The 15,434-nt window shown below is 42.7% G+C and overlaps 1 protein-coding gene across 4 annotated transcripts in view; it reads left to right on the forward strand.

Annotated features, from left to right (window-relative positions):
- Positions 1-3,389, forward strand: part of ENOX2 (ecto-NOX disulfide-thiol exchanger 2) — a 136,667-nt gene extending 133,278 nt beyond the window's left edge. For 3 of the 4 annotated variants that reach the window (XM_074964353.1, XM_074964351.1, XM_074964352.1), the window contains exon 15: positions 1,991-3,387. In XM_074964353.1, the coding sequence (XP_074820454.1) occupies positions 1,991-2,122 (132 nt within the window). In that variant the 3' untranslated portion in view covers positions 2,123-3,387. Of the gene's footprint in view, positions 1-1,990 lie in introns of all 4 variants that reach the window. The other variant, XM_074964355.1, reaches the window with a different exon arrangement.
- The last annotated feature ends 12,045 nt before the right edge of the window (positions 3,390-15,434 follow it).

Here is a 15,434-nt window from a genome sequence, read left to right on the forward strand (position 1 = left end):
GGAGCCATGCTGCCACTGAAGCCATCTTGATTTCCTCTCTCTGTCCCTTTGTCACCCTGTCCCAGGTGAGTGTGTGATTCTCTGCAAAGGCGAACTCTGAGCCCAGCCACTTTGCACCTTTCCCGTTTGTTCTCCAAGAGGTTAGGGGAAAATCACCTTCCTCTTGGTTGTTGGTTGGTAGATGTGAACAGGGTAGCCATTGGGATTCCCGTTGTCTTTCCGGACCATCCCTTGATATGGGTCAGTTTCAGCCAGTCCTTTAACGACGAATTCATACAACACCAGACAGTTATATGACACAAACAGCAAGCTCCAAGAGCATCCTTTAACCCTTTACATTCCATGCATAGCAATGCAAAACACAGAGAGAAACTGAAGCATGCATAGGAGTCATAAAAATATCACCAAAGTTCCCACTTCATCACATATAGACACATGCTAAATCTCACAAAGAAATCTTCCAATCAGCGTAGCCAATCCAAGTGCCTCCTTCACACCAGTGTCCCTTAAACTTTTCAGCTTGGCAGGCACTAATTCAAAACATTTTCATAACCCCTTTACATTTATTGTTTTCATAGTAAGAATATAAAAGCCTCTATAATGTGTGTTTGGGAGGTTGATAGAGAATATTCAACCTTGAAGGGAAAGGGAGTGGGGGAACCAGATTTTCTTTGCTTTAGATTGTAATACAGTATCTAATGTCTCATGTCCCCCTGATTGCCTTTCTGTGACCCTCCTGGGATGCCATAACCCTCTGGTTGAGACGCACTGCTTCACATGAAAGGCCATAGAGCCTAGCTCATGAGTGCCATCAACCAAACCAACAGAGACAGGTGAAGTGATATTTTCAAGGCCATACAGGTCAGCGGCAGAGCTAGGACCAGAACTCCTAATATATCACTCCATAAGAAGATAGCTGGAGAATGAATCCTGAACTACAGTTCTCCCAGCCCTGAAATGTGCTATTCTGTGCTAATCTAAGGGCTTCCCAGTGCTGCATTCCAGTTGACTAATAAACCCTACTCTTGTTTTGAAGAGGCTGCAAATACTTACTGAGGTGCACGGATCTCTGAAGAGTGTAAAAGTCTCTGAACAGGAGTCTTTCTCAGTTGAACTTACTGAGCAGAACTCATGGTGTGAAACAGCAGTGCTGGAGCCCAGAAGCTCAGTCTCGGAGATGTTGAAGCTGTGTGCCCTGCTGTTAAGGAAGGGTGGGACCCCTTGGGGGTCTGCATACTGAAGGGGTTCCTCCAGGGTCTGTTTAAAAGCTGGGACATAGAACAAGTCCTGTGGATCCATGACAGAGAGCAGCAATATGTGTTTCAACCTCTGGATTTTCCAAAGACTGATATTTGTAACATAAAAACAAAATTTTGTGGGGGACAAAGCAGAAACTAGCAGGTGGCCTTTCCTGTTCATCCAAGTATAACAGAAAAGCAACAAATAAAGTAGGGTTTGATCTGCAGTTCCCCTTTGAAGGGACTGTCTGTGCTGTGATTGTTTAGTGTCTCTCTAGAACTCCATTTGATGGTTAAGTGGTTACCCAACTGTCACAGACAAGCACCTCCAGTAGATACACATCGAGATGTGACTTGAATATTTTGCATGTCTGTGATTCCTCTCCCCCTTCAGAAGATGTTCTTGAATCCATGGCAACATTAATTTGCATTTTGTTTCTATTTGAATCCATTATTTCAAGTCCCATAATTAAGTAATGAGAATAGGTTTTTTTCCTCCTCTTTTTAGTATTCCTCATGTCTGCAGCCATCCCTCCTCAAACTGTGATGACAACACATCTTATAACTTAACCAGGAGCAGACTGGGTCACCATTAGCACTTGGATGGGAGACCTCGGGAAACCCTAAATACTGCAGAAAGTGGTGTTTGTGCCTGGGGTCAGCATTTACAAAACTGCAAACATGTAGCTAGAGAGTTGGGATTCTCAAGCCAGAAGTCAATTTTCAGTGAAAGTTTCACTTCTTTCCTACAGATTTGTCCCACTGAAGTGGAAGTTCTGATGAGCAGACTGCAGCACACCTTCAAACAAGAGCTGAGTGGAGTTGGGGCTAGCCTGGAGAAAAGGTGGAAATTTTGTGGCTTTGATGGACTGAAAATGACTTGACTTTTCAGCTGGATTGGCTTTGGACATTGAAAATAATCACAGAATATGTACCTCAGACAAACCTAGGATGTTACTGTAACCTACATATACAATGGTTTTCATGAATAAATTATAAATACTTTTATGGACTATCCCATGACTGAAATCACAGATGTAAAATAGCACCTAGCAGGAGACTCATGGAAGAAATTCAAATGAATCTTGGGTGCTGTAACATTTTTGTTCAGTTGTCTTCTGTCTTGTACTTAAGTACTGTTCAACACGTTCTATGAACAAAGTCTTTGCTACTGTTTGACTTTTTGATATATTTTAAACCTAGCTAACTAACTAATGTTTTGACAATTTGTATGCATTTTGTGTCCCCAGTCTCTCTCACCCTGCATGTTTTTGCTGTTGAGAGCAGCCATACGCTGTAATTTGGAATAGCAAAAAAGAGACTTTCTGGCTTCTAGCATTAACGGAAGGGGAAAAATCAGTATTTTCTACATTTATATGCTAGAAATTCTGCACATTTTAAAAGAGAAGAGGAGGTTTATATGACTTTGCAAAATGCTTATGAGCCTAAAGGTCACTTTCTTTACAAAGCTATTTTCTCTACTGTATCAGATATGAGACTTTTTCAGATTTAAAAGCAAACCTAGATTAAAGCCAGTGTCATGGCAGCAGCACAGTGTGACATGTGTCCACGCTGTGTGGAATCATTTTGTAAATAATCTGATTTTAAAGGGGAAGGGTATTTAATTTTCTATACATCTGGGAAACAAGAGTCCTAGTAAATGACTGTATTTTAATAGTGACCTCTCCTTTGGGTTTACCATTGTCTGTCTTTCGTTGCCTTTCTCTTGCTGAACTGTGGAAGAACTGCTGCTGCAAGTGTCATAAACAGCATATCCCTCCTCCTGAATGTTTCTAAAGAGCAGATCTGTGTATTCATAGCAAACTTGAACTGCTCAAACCATGAACTGGGATTCCTGAGACATGGGGAGACATGAGACCACAACTTCCACTTACAAACAGTGCCTATGGCACACACGTCCTGCCAGACACCGCCCCATTGGCATGGTTGTGTATCCCGTATCATTTCCTGTGGAGATGGAGACAACTAATGGAACCGTTCTCTTCAGATCTGCTCTGTGAGATTCAGGCTGCGTTGGCCTGTGGTGCTTTGGGGTGTGGGTCACTCGCTCTCACGAGTCCTGGTGCTTGTGCTGACTAAGCAGAAAGCAGGTGGAAAGCATTTCAGGGAACCCCTTTGTAAATGCCCATGTCACAGCTGTTGAAAGTTGTATTTTTAAAAATAAATCTTTTTTACATCCTAGTTTTGTCTTTGTAAATTTCTTGATTCCTGTTTTACTTATTCCCTACCTAGGAATAATAGAATAATAGAAATGTAGCACTGGAAGGGACCTCAATAGGTTGTCTAGTCCAGTCCCCTGCACTGAGGCAGGACTAAGTATTATCTAGACCATCCCTGACAGATGTTTGTCCAACATGTTCTTAAAAACCTCCAGTGACAGAAATTTCACAACCTCCCCAGATAATTTCTGTCAATGCTTAATTATCCTGATGATTAGGAAGTTTTTCCTAATGTCTAACCCGTGGTTCTCAACCTGCGGCCCACGGGCTTAATGCAGCCCAATTAGGTCACAGCTGCAGCTCAGCTGGGTGCTTAAAAAAAAATCTGGCCCCTGGCTGCCCGGCGCCTTGCACCGGGATCAGACCCCTGGCTGCCCAGCCCCTTGCGCCAGGATCAGGTACCCGGCTGCCCAGCCCCCAGCTCTGGGGTCTGGGTCCCTGCTTCCCGGCCCCCCGTGGCAGGGTCCGGATCCCAGCTGCCCAGCCCCGCTCCTGGGGCTCTGCTCCTGGTCCTGCTCTGTGGAGGGGTCTCTGGGTGGGGGTGCTGGACATAGGGGTCTGGGCATAGGATTTTTTTTTGATGGGGGGGGAGCCCTGTCGTTCTCAATCTGCGGCGCACAATGATAAATAGGTTGAGAACCACTGGTCTAACCTAACTTTTCCTTGCTGCAGTTTAAATCTATTATTTCTTTTCCTATCCTCAGTGGATAAGAAGAAAATTTTTTCACTCTCCTCCTTAAAATAATTTTTTACATCCTTGAAGACTGTTATCATGCCCTCCCTCAGTCTTCTCTTCTCCAGACTAAACAAACCCAGTTTTTTCAGTCTTTCTTCATAGGTCATGTTTTCTAGACCTTTAATAATTTTTGTTGCTCTCCTCTGAATTTTCTCCAATATGTCCACATTTTTCCCAAAATGTGGTGCCCGGAACTGGACACAGTACTCCGGTTGAGGCCTTATATGTGCTGAGTAGAGTGGAAGAATTACTTCTTGTGTCTGGTTTACAACACTACTGCTAATACATCCCAGAATGATGTTTGCTTCTTTTGCAACAGTGTTACACTGTTGACTCATATTTAGCTTGGTGTCCACTATGATCCCCAGATCCTTTTCTGCAGTACTTCTTCCTTCCTAGGTAATCATTTCCCACTTTGTATTTATGCAATTGATGATTGCTTCCTAAGGATAGTACTTTGCATTTGTCCTTACTGAATTTCATCCTGTTACTTCAGACCATTTCTCCAGTTTTTCAAGATAATTTTGAATTCTAATCCTGTTCTCCAAAGTGCTTGGTATCATCCACAAATTTTATAAGTGCACTCTCTAAGCCATTATCCAAACCATTTATGAACATATTGAATAGAACTGGCCCTACGACACATCCCTGTGGGACCCCACTTGATATGCCCTTCCAGCTTGACTGTGAACATTGACAACTACTCTGAATACACTTTTCCAACCAGTTGTGTACCCATTTTACAGTAGGTTAGTGTATATTTCCCTGCTTTGCTTATGAGAAGGTCATGTGAGAGTATCAAAAGCCTTACTAAAGTCGAGATATATCACATCGGCTGCTTCCCCCCATCCACAAGGCTTGTTGCTCTGGCATAGAATGATATTGGGTTGGTTTGACATGATTTGTTCTTGACAAATCCATGTTGTTTGTTACTTATCTTATTCTAGGTGCTTTCAAATTGATTGATTATTTACTCCAGTGTCTTTCCGGGTACTGAAGTTAAGCTGCTGACTGGTGTATAATTCTCTGGGTTATTATTTATTCCCCTTTATATAGCTAGGTACTGTATTTGCTCTTTTCCAGTCCTCTAGGATCTTTCCTGTCCTCCATGAGTTCTCAAAGATAATCATTAATAGCTCAGAGATCTCTTCATCCAGACGGAGCAGGCTACAGGATGTCCTGGATCTCAGAGCAGTCTTCCCCGGGATGCATGGCCAGGACTCAGGAGCACCTCCATGCCTGGAACCCAAGTACAAAGCTCCATCACTGATTGGTTTGGTTTCTGTGAACACGTGTGGCTGATCAGGCTAATTTGAGCTTTGAATGGTTTGTGGCACACTGAACAAGAGCAGCAGACATGCTGCTGTTGTGAGATTTACGCTGTTGGTGCTTCTACTCTGCCTCTGCTCATAGACTGTAGCTCCAGTATGGATGGAACTTCACCAGGTAGAACGATCATGAGCGAGATCTTCCCAAAATCTTCTAGGTCGCGTTGAAATGCCTCAAGGATAACTTGGAGTCTTCGAAATGTTTCTTCTGGCCTCCCTGAGAGCGCTTTCCCTCCTTTAGCTCACCATAAAATATCTTCTTTGGCCATCACTCATCTGACATTCTGGTGACATGGCCTGTCCATCTCATCTGTGATTTCATCAACAGAGTATGGATACTTGGAATGTCTGCCATTATGAGAACCTAAGTGTCTGGAACCTTGTGTTGCCATCTGATCCTCATCAGTTTCCTCAGACAGCCCATGTGAAAGTGATTCAGTTTCACAGCATGGCATCTGTACACCATCCAGGTTTCACATGCATAACTCAGAGTTGGTAACAGGATGGCTTTATAGACCTTCAATTTTGTTTGTAGACTGATACATCTGTGCTCCCACACATTTGCATGTAGTCTGCCAAAGGCCACACTTGCTTTGGCAATTCTGGTGTTGGTTTCATCATTGTTGTGAACTGCACGTGACAGTGTACTGCCGAGGTAGGTGAACTTGTCCATTGCCTGGAGGGCTTGGCCATTCACTGTGTTAGCAGGCTCTACATAAAGCTTTCCTGATGCAGGCTGTCACATCACTTCTATCGTCTTGATGTTGATTGTGAGACCAAAAGTGTCACAAGCTGAAGCTCTTCCTGGAGTTTGCTAACTTTTATAGGAACTTCATCTCCAGGTTTTTATGCCAAATCACCCCACTGATAGCACTGCTTCACAAAAGCACTGCCTTCGCCTGTTCTCCAGGGTGAAATGGCAGGAAATAGAACAATTAGCATTTTAGCAAATACTAGTGGGGGAAGAAAAAGCATGGAGCTTCCTTCACCACCAGACTCCATGTATTTTTCCTCACTGTTTGAATGAACCTTGCTTTGAGGGGTAACCTTCAGAAGAGTCCACTTGAAAGGGTCATTGGACTGTAAAAGAAAGGGGCAGAAAATCCCAAGTTTTCTCTTTTTCACATAAGAAGAAGAAGGCACCAGCACCTTTGGGTCTCTGGGAGAGATCCTGACCATCTTGCTGGAAGATTGTTGATGAGAAAGGCCATCTTAAGCAAAGCCTTCAACCAAAACTAGATTTATATCAAGATTTAGACTTCGAGATGTGTGTTTTCACTTTTATTTGCTTGTAACCATTTCTGACTTTATCTCTTATACTTGAATTCACTTAAAATACTTTCTTCTTTTGCTAATAAACTTGTTTTATTTTTAATTTAAACTGTTCAGGAGAGGGCTGGACAGTGAAGAACACATGGTTGTAGGACAATCCAGGACTGGGAGTGTGTTGGGGTCATCCTGTATGTAGTAACCAATGCTGCTGGAAGCCAGAGTGTGGCTGGTGTGTTGCTGGCAAGCTGCTTGGATCAGAGCTGTTGGATCAGGGCTGCAGCTACACACAGACATCCAGGGTGTGACCTGCATGCTGGTAGGCTGGTTGTGAGCAGTGCAAGTTGGGAGATAGAGGAGCAAAGCATTGTGAGGCACCCAGGGTTACAAAGCATATGGTGACACAACCCCTCACTGGTCTGGATTGCACCCCAGAATGTGACACCCACAAACTGATGGTCAGTCTGAATGAGTGAATCAAGTGTTAGATTGGGGGGGAGGGATAGCTCAGTGGTTTGAGCGTTGGCCTGCTAAACCCAGGGTTGTGAGTTCAATCCTTGAGGGGGCCATTTAGGGATCTGGGGCATAAATTGGGGATTGGTCCTGCTTTGAGCAGGGGGTTGGGCTAGATGATCTTGTGAGGTCCCTTCCAACCCTGATATTCTATGATTTTATAACAACACTTGTGCTACTTCAAGAATTTCCACCCGGACAACTGGTTGAGCCTCCTACCCCAAGCAGAGTTTGCTTACAACAACACTGGCCACATCCTCACTGGGCAGAATCCTTTCTATGCAATCTGTGGCTTCCACCCCCATCTGTATCCAGCCATATCCATCCACTCCACCAATCCCATGGCTGCTGACTCAGTGCTCTGGATTCATGAGTTCCAAGAAGAACTCAAGGCACAGGTGGAAAAGAAAGATTCCAAGCGGTATACTGACTGCCAGTGCAAGGAAGGACCGGCATTCACTGTCAGGCAAAAAGTGGCTCTCAGCCCAAAACTTCCACACCAACCAGCTGTATTATAAAATGGATTACCATATTCCATCAGCTAGGTAATCAACTCAACGCCCGTGAGGCTTAAGTCACCCTGATCCCTCAAATTACAGCTAGAGTTTCACATGTCCTTGCTAAAACCCTACAGTCAAGGCTGATTCCTCACTCTGGCACTTCAAGTGCAGAAGGTGGGGTCCACAAGGATTTTAAAAATTAATACTGGCCACTCCTGGCTGGTATTAAACTCCCAAGGTCATAGCTTCTCTCTGACCTTGGATGGGTAGATGCTGCCACCACCCAAGTGCAAGCCCCCCCCCCCTTTTAGAGAACCCAGAAAGGCATACTTGGGGAATTTCTTCCTGTGGGGTACCCTCAAGCCCTTCCCCCGCCCCCGCCCCCCTCCCCCCCGGGGAAGAGCTGAGAAAGAAGAACAAAGGAAATCAGCTGTTGCTACCAGCTAATTAAGCAACATATGCACAAACCTCTTAGGACACCAAAAATCCAATCCTGTTCTTAAAAAAGGTAAATTTTATTAAAAAAGAAAGAAAATACATCTGGAACTTAGGCTTTTGCTAGATTTAAAAAACCCAACTGCAAAAATTAAGCATCAAGATAGCTCTCTTGAGGTTCAGCTTAAAGGTTACGAGCAAAACAAAAGCATCTGGGGTTAGCACAGAGGAGTCCACAAGCCAATAAGAAATAACCTTAATTGCATCTTCCTAGACATTCCTTGATTTACTTACATAATTGAGGTTTCAGATAAGTAGGGTTGAGGTATGATTTGATGCTTTTTCATACCTGGTTTTAAAGCTTTTTACAGCATAGCTCCAGCCCTGTCCTTCTCTGTCCCCTCTCTCCGGAGAACAACAACAGACAGAGGGAAGGTTTTTTCCCAATTTAAAAAAGTTCTAGCCCTCCCGTTGGCTCTTTTGGTCAGGTGCCCACTCCCTTTCTTTTATTTATGGGCTTTTCTAACCCTTTACAGGTAAAGCAAGTAGAGAATAACTACTAACAGGGATTTTGTAGCTAACTGGCTGCCTGGGTGTCCATAAAAGGGAGCTCCTCCCCACCCTTCATTTATCACACCTAAATTGACAACACCTCCACTCACTGAGCTCAACCACTGTCACCTCTGGCATGGATGCAAACTCACGACTAGTATGAGGTCCATGGGATACTGGATTTGAAAATCAAACTTGGCTCCCTCTGATACTTTGTAGACTGCTAGAGCTATGGGGCGGGCAAGTGATCCCAGGTCAATGGCCCTAGCCTTGTGACAGCCTTTGACACAGCCTACCCAGGCAAACAGTACCCCTGGAGGGACAACGTAAGGCCCAGTGGGTCTCAAACCTGTGCCTGCCAAGCTATCAGGCATCAGACAATGCCATGCGGCCACCCAGCAGCCATGGTAATCAGCTCACACTCCACTAGTCACAATTCGCTGTGGATGCAGACCCTGGGAAGTCACACCTCAAGGGGTCTTACAGGCAGCAGCCTCATGGCTCCTCACCCTAAATAAACCCAAGGGACATTCCAGCAAGAGTGTAGGCAACAGTGTAGATCTCCGATAGCTGCTCTGACCATTCCTGCTCCTGAACTCTTGGCTTTGACTTTGGCTTCATTAGGACCTTGCCTCGTGACCCGGATTCTGAAACCTGACTTTGGACTCCAATCCTCAGTACTGACCCTGGCTTGGAACTTTACTATGAACTCCTCTCAGCCTCAGATTTGACCCTGTTCTGACCGTTGGTCCTGACTGCCCTTGTCTGGATCCTGGCACCAATAAGGTGTATGAGGTGTTAAATTGATTCCTTCCAATGTGCATTATATTGCCTTTGTTAATGCAGTGTCTTGAGGAATATTTGTTTCCTCAGAAATGAATTGAGGACCATAATCATACCTGATTTCTTCAGGTCATTCATACACAGATAACAAATTAAGTAATGCTTCCTCAAATTTAACATCAGACAGGTCTCGCTGTGTGCTCCTATGAACACCAGGAATAAACATCAACCACAACAACTGCATCCATTTGCTTACTCTGTCAAAGGGCAGCATTTGCTGCAATTTTTCCTGGTGGCATTTAGGTGCTACTGGTGAGCAGCATTCAGCCCAGCAGCAGCAGCAGCCATCAAGCAGAGTGAGAGCTACACCATTCTCCAAGGCTCTGATCGAACTCCCACTAAAATCAATGGGAAGTCCCCCCCTTGACTTTAATAGGACAGGATCAAGCCCCAGGTCAGCACATTCAGGTCCAAATTTTCAAAGGTGGCCAATGGTTTCAGATAGCCTGCTAGAGACACCTTGGGCCTGATCTTCAGAGGTGCTTAAAACTCTTTAGAAGTGGAGGTAAATAGAAGGAGAGAAAGGTTTAGAAAGTAAGGAACCGTACAGAGAGGGCAGAGAGGGCACTGCTGTTCATCCACTCTCATAAACCTTGCAAGAAGAAGGGGACGTTCCAGCAGTGAAAGGCAGCTCATTAAAACTGACGAAAGGGAATACTATTTGCCCAGTAGGACAGTGGAATTCTCTGCCAGAAGAGATCACTGAAGCCAAGAGTTTAACAGGGCTAAAAATAAAACAAGGGTTAAATATTTCTAAGGCTCGATGTTTACATTAGAGAGGCAAAAATAGAAGGGCTGTAACCCCTCCATTGTCAGGGCATTAGCTGATGTGCGACTGAGAGGGCGAGGGAAGCAGTTATCCTGACATTATCCAGGCTGCACTTCGCACTGAAGCAGTTGTTACAGGCCATTGTTGGAGAGAAGTGAGGGCACTTTGGTCTGATCCATGTGGCAAAGCATACTGCTCAGTACTGATGCAAAAATGGTCATTGATAGAAAGATAACTTATGAGCATTTGATGTTATTGCAAGCTTGTCTTTTGTTTTCATTGGATTTTATGAGCTAATGACTCTTATGTTCATGCACAGGATGTTCGTAGTAGTTCACATGTTTATGTTCTTGGATGTTCATGTTGTGAAATAGTAGGATATATTGCTAGTAGGATAGATTGCTAATTCCATGCTAGGAATTCCCTTGTAGAAAACGCAGCTTTCTGTCAACCAGTGATAGGTGTCAAAAGCATCAGAGGATGAGACCTCCTCAGCCAGGAAACCCGATTTATCCCATCTAAGTGTGTTTGCACAGACCCTTGAATCCAGCTTTATAACTTCTATTTTGCTTCAACAGTCTGTTATTTTATCTGTATATTCAGATATGATCTATAAGAATATAGATCATATCTGAATACATAGATAAATGTCAGTTATGATGGTCTCTGTCTTGCATAGAGTATTTGAGAGGAGTCTTTGTGATTGTAAGTTTACTGCAAATGGTACGTTATAAATGTCAGAAAGGCAAACAGCCAACATGTGTCTTCTGGAGAGCAGAACTTCCATCTGTGCAAGACATCAATGTGATACAGACACAACCTATAAAAAATAAATAGCTTGGGGTATCTATGTCCTGATGGAGAAGGCTGGCTTTGTAAAAGAATATTAAAAGCTTCTTATCTAGGAAGATCCAAGTAGGAGTGATGTTTATAGACTGGTGTTACCAAAGCCATAAAACCTAAGCCAGGGCCCCTTTGTGCTTCCTTTCAACCCCACTCCCCTTGGCTTTTGCCTCTCTTCAAAGCATTGAATTTTGAACGCACACAGAGAAGTATACGTATTGAAATGGATTTCTTGTGTAAACTGACTACAGTCTTTGTCCATCTGAACTTTAAGGAGACCATTTATAGTTGGGAAATGTTTTATAGAAGTTCTTGGTTACTTCTTACCTCATGCTTCTGTTTTATGGCAAAACCCTTTCTTTATTCCTTGCTTGTTTAAGATGACATGAACCTCTTTTGGGATTTTTTTTTTAATAAGTGTTGTGTATCTAAACGCATGCCCTTCATATGGTAACTCCCAGATATTATTATTCTGTGAATAGTGAGATGTTTTATGTACAAAAATGGAAGCAAATGGCCTTGCTATGAATAGTTACTAACATAAGAATCTACTGGGATATTACAATGCTATGTTTAGTAATTTTTTCCTGTTAAACACTAGTTTGTTTAGACTGTGAACTTCTGGAAAGGAGAGATCAGCTAACCTTGGTTAACAGAGTGAGAATGGAATTTCATCTCAATCTAAGTGTTTTTGACTTTCATTAATTTGCCTGTCTCAAGGCCACTCCTTAAAATGAGTTGGTGGGATTGTATGTAACATCGCTATTTTAAATGAATAATTTATTGAACAGCTTCTTTTAAGGAACTGACTTAAAAACTGTCTTCATTTTCACAGGGCTCAATTAAGATTATTTATCTCTGTCCATTGACAAGCTGTTTAGGTTATCCACGAAAAACCAAACAGGATTCACTGACCAGTAAACAAAGCTCTTCCGCCCTTTCATGAACTGTTTAGCTCCTTTTAATACACTGAGCTACGACTCACTGTTGATATGGGGGAATAACATGCATTGGAGCCTCCCCCAATAGAATGGACCCACTCTCTAAGGTGCAGTCTCTGCTGAAAGAGCTCCACAGGTAGACGCTCAGAGGAGACTGTGACTGAAGGTGACCCTTGTTGTTGGCGTCCTTGTGTTCTGTTTTTGTTTGGTTTTTTTCCTTTTTCTTTCTTAAGAAGTTATTCACGGTTACTTTGAGTAGATATTTGTCTTTAATCATGGTGTCCCCTGAGGCCTAGTAAGAATGCCATGTCTCTGAAGTACTGGAGGTCACGCGCACAATTGATTGTTGCGGTTTGGCCCTACCTTTTCTTGTTTCTCTAGACCATAATATTTCGTAATTTAGGGGATAGAATTACTCAGTACTCAACACCCTAAAACACCCCTTTCTCATCTACACGAGATCTCCGTTCATTCCATTTGAATGGGTGCTGCAGCTGCTCTGCCTCTCTGAGAATCAGGCCCAGTTTATCTAAAGCTGAACACCCCAAAGAAAGAGTTCACTGTTTTGAGTCTCATTTCGGGGGGATTTCGCTAGTTACTGTGCCTTTTTTTAGACTACCTGTGTGCCCCTTTCATTGAGTTTAGACTCATTGAACACTCTACATGAATAACTGTATTGCAGTCGGCCCAGCCCCATTGTGCTAGGAGCTGTACAGACCTAAAACAGGGATCTGGGCAAACTTTCTAATAGCATTTAGGAATGTAGGGTCCTAAATCACTTGACTTTCAATCAAAGATAGGCTCCTAAACCCCAGATTTTCAAAAGTACTTATGTGCCTAAAGATGCAGACAGGCTCCTAGTGGGATTTCAGCAGGAGTCAGGCCCCTAATCTATCAGGTACTTTTGACAATCCCACTAGGTCCTATGTGCATTTTTAGGTGCATCAATGCCTTTGAAAATCTGGCCATAAATCGCAATTAAAAATGCTTCTTAGGCTCTGTGACACTAAGCACCCCTGTATTCACACCCTACACACTATTGTAGTAATCTTTGTACAAAATGTGCCGTGTGAAGTATCATTTAAAAGCTAATAACTTACTGATCATTAATCTTGTGTTATGTGTATGGTGGGTATTAAGAGTTATGGAGATACACTGGGATGATAACTAAACTGTGTTCAAACCAGATATGTCAGGGGGAGTTGTTAAACAGATTTATCTTTGAGGAATGTGTGTTTACCTCAATTTACATAAAAGCAGTAAACAGATCCATCAAGCTAGCGAGGGGTGGAAGCGAACCTCACACTAACAAGTGGGGGAGAAGACAGCATGGTGTCTACACCCAGCAGGAGTGAAAAGCTTGTAGCATTTAGGTTCAGAAAGGGGAACTGCACAAAAATTAGGAACCTAGTTAAGAGGAAATTAAAAGGAACAGTCACAAGAGTGAAATGCCTGCAAACTGCATGGAAACTTTTAAAAAAACACCATAATAGAGGCTCAAATTAAATGTATACCCCAACCCTCCCCCCCCCCCCCAAAATAGTAAGAAGACCAAAAAAATATACCAGCATGGCTAAACAACAGAGTAAAAGAGGCAGTTAGAGGCAAAAAGGCATCCGTTAAAAACTGGAAGTCAAATCCTACTGAGGAAAATAGAAAGGAGCATAAACTCTGGAAAGTCAAGTTTAAAAGTATAATGAGGCAGGCCAGTCTTTTGCTAATTGCCCTTTAAATTCCAACAGCAAAAAACTTAAGTGCATCAGAAGCAGGAAGTCTGCCAAACAATCAGTGGGGCCACTGGACGATTGAGGTACTAAAGGAGGACTCAAAGAAGACAAAGCCATTGTGGAGAAGCTAACTGAATTCTTTGCATAAGTCTTCACTGCGGAGGATGTGAGGGAGATTCTCACACGTTCTTTTAGGTGAAAAGTCTGAGGAACTATCCCAGATTGAGGTTTCATTACAGGAGGTTTTGGAACAAATTGATAAACAGTAATAAGTCACCAGGACCAGATGGTATTCACCCAAGAGTTCGGAAGGAACTCAGATATGAAATTGCACAATTACTGACCGTAGTGTGTAACCTGTCCCTTAAATCAGCTTCTGTACTAGATGACTGGAGTATAGCTAATGTGATGCCAATTTTTAAAAAAAGGCTCCAAAGGTGATCCTGGAAATTAGAGGTCGATAAGCCTAAATTCAGTACCAGACAAATTGGTTGAAACTATAGTAAAGAACAGAATTATCAGACACATAGATGAACACAATATCTTGAGGAAAGAGTCAACACCGCTTTTGTAAAGGGAAATCATGCTTAGCCAATCTATTAGAATTCCTTGAGGGGGTCAACAAACATGTGGACAAGACTGATCCAGCAGATATAGTGTACTTAGGCTTTCAGAAAGCCTTTGACACTGTCCCCCACCAAAGGCTCTGAAGCAAAATAAGGAGTGATGGGATAAGAGGGATCAGTAAGGGGCTAAAAGATAGGAAATAAAGGGTAGGGATAAGTGGCCAGTTTTCACAATGGAGAGAGGTAAATAGTGGGGCCTCCCAAGTATCTGTACTAGAACCTGTGCTGTTCAACATGTTCTTAAATGATCTGGAAACAATGGTAAACAGTGAGGTGGCAAAGTTTGCAGATGGTACAAAATTACTCAAGATTGTTAAGGCCACAGCAGACTGCGATCATTTACCAAGGGTTCTTACAAATTGGATGACTAGGCAAGAAAATGGCAGATTAAATTCAATGTTGACAAATGCAAAGTAATGCACATTGGAAAACACAATCCCAACTAATCACAACATACAAAATGAGGGGTTCTAAATTAGCTGTTACCATTCAAACGAGATCTTGGAGTCATCATGAATAATTATCTGGAAAACATCTGCTCAAGGTGCAGCAGCAGTCAAAAAAGCTAACAGAATGTTAGGAACAAATAGGAAAGGGATAGGTAAGACAGAAAATATCATAATACCACTATATGAATCCTTGGTATGCCCACCCTTTGAATACTGCATGGAGTTCATGCCAATATATATATATATATATATATATATATATATATATATATATATATATATAGGAATTAGAAAAGGTTCAGAGAAGGGCAAAAAAAATGATTAGGGATTTGGAGCAGCTTCCATATGAGGTGAGATTAAAAGACTGGGACTTTTCAGCTTGGAAAAGAGAGGACTAGTGGGGGATATGATAGAGGTCTATAAAA

This window comes from Natator depressus, chromosome 9 (genome assembly GCF_965152275.1).
Source record: "Natator depressus isolate rNatDep1 chromosome 9, rNatDep2.hap1, whole genome shotgun sequence".
Classification (NCBI taxonomy): domain Eukaryota; kingdom Metazoa; phylum Chordata; order Testudines; family Cheloniidae; genus Natator; species Natator depressus.